Source organism: Trichinella spiralis, assembly GCF_000181795.1.
Source record: "Trichinella spiralis strain ISS 195 chromosome Unknown Scfld4576, whole genome shotgun sequence".
In the NCBI taxonomy this organism is placed as follows: domain Eukaryota; kingdom Metazoa; phylum Nematoda; class Enoplea; order Trichinellida; family Trichinellidae; genus Trichinella; species Trichinella spiralis.
The window spans coordinates 1-856 of record NW_003531515.1 but is presented as its reverse complement, the minus strand read 5'-3'; the positions used below and the strand labels follow the sequence as shown (position 1 = coordinate 856).

Genomic DNA, 856 nt, shown 5'->3' with positions numbered 1-856 from the left:
TCAGGTAATGAGGGAGCAATGTCCAGCTGATCGACAAAAAATCGCTGTAAGTTCTCTACCCAGCGCACGATTCGGAGATGTAATATCCGTTTCTGGAATTTGAGAAATCGCTCCTTCTTTAGCGGCTATATCTTTTTCAGTTTCCTTGGTTTTCTTTGATTTCGTCCGCTTCTTTGACTTCTTCTTAATCTTTTTTGAATCTTTCTTTTCAGCTTTCGGTACATCCGTTATCTCTGGTTTTTTGTCTGTTTCTTCAGGTATTGATGGAACAATGTCCAGCTGATCGACATTTATCGCTGTAACTTCACTAGCCAGCGTCAGTTTCAGTGATGTAATATCCGTTTCTGGAATTTGAGAAGATGCTGCTTCTTTAGCGGCTATATCTTTTTCAGTTTTCTTGGTTTTCTTTGATTTCGTCCGCTGTTTCGACTTCTATTTAATCTACATGGAATGTTCAGCGAATAAAACGTCTCAACCCATTTCTAAGGTGAATCAGTAGTTTCCTAAGGGAATGCAGGACCAATGTTCGGGCCTCAACATCCACCGCTGTGACTTCCAAATCCACAGTCATAATAATAGATGTAATATAAAACTGAAGACTTTGAGAAGACGTTGAATCTGAAGCGGCCATATCTTAGCGTAAAATTTTGTCCTCTTTGATTTCGTACGCTTGACAGACTTCATTTTCATCGTTCAACAGAGCTTAAATCACAAATAGGGATAAACATAAACAAAGGTTTCTTGTTCGACAATCAGCTATAGGTGGATCAACTCCAGGAGATCGACATGAAAAATAAAAAAACAATAGCAAGTCACACAGCAGGAGAGAAAAGAATAGAATCCACCACAGGGCGAG

At 39.4% G+C, this 856-nt stretch overlaps 1 protein-coding gene across 1 annotated transcript; it reads right to left on the bottom strand.

Moving 5' to 3' along the window:
- Positions 1–631, bottom strand: Tsp_14111 (conserved hypothetical protein). Its single transcript, XM_003367250.1, has 2 exons — positions 521–631; positions 1–429 (listed from the first exon to the last, which is right to left on the bottom strand). Exons 1-2 carry the CDS (start codon positions 629–631, stop codon positions 1–3), a joined length of 540 nt encoding a protein of 179 aa, XP_003367298.1.
- Positions 632–856: the final 225 nt, after the last annotated feature.

Coding starts and splice junctions, on each gene's coding strand:
- Tsp_14111 (XM_003367250.1), bottom strand. CDS start 631: ATGGCCGCTTCAGATTCAACGTCTTCTCAAAGTCTTCAGTTTTATATT. Junction 430..520: donor ATGTTGAGGCCCGAACATTG/GTCCTGCATTCC, acceptor ATTAAATAGAAG/TCGAAACAGCGGACGAAATC.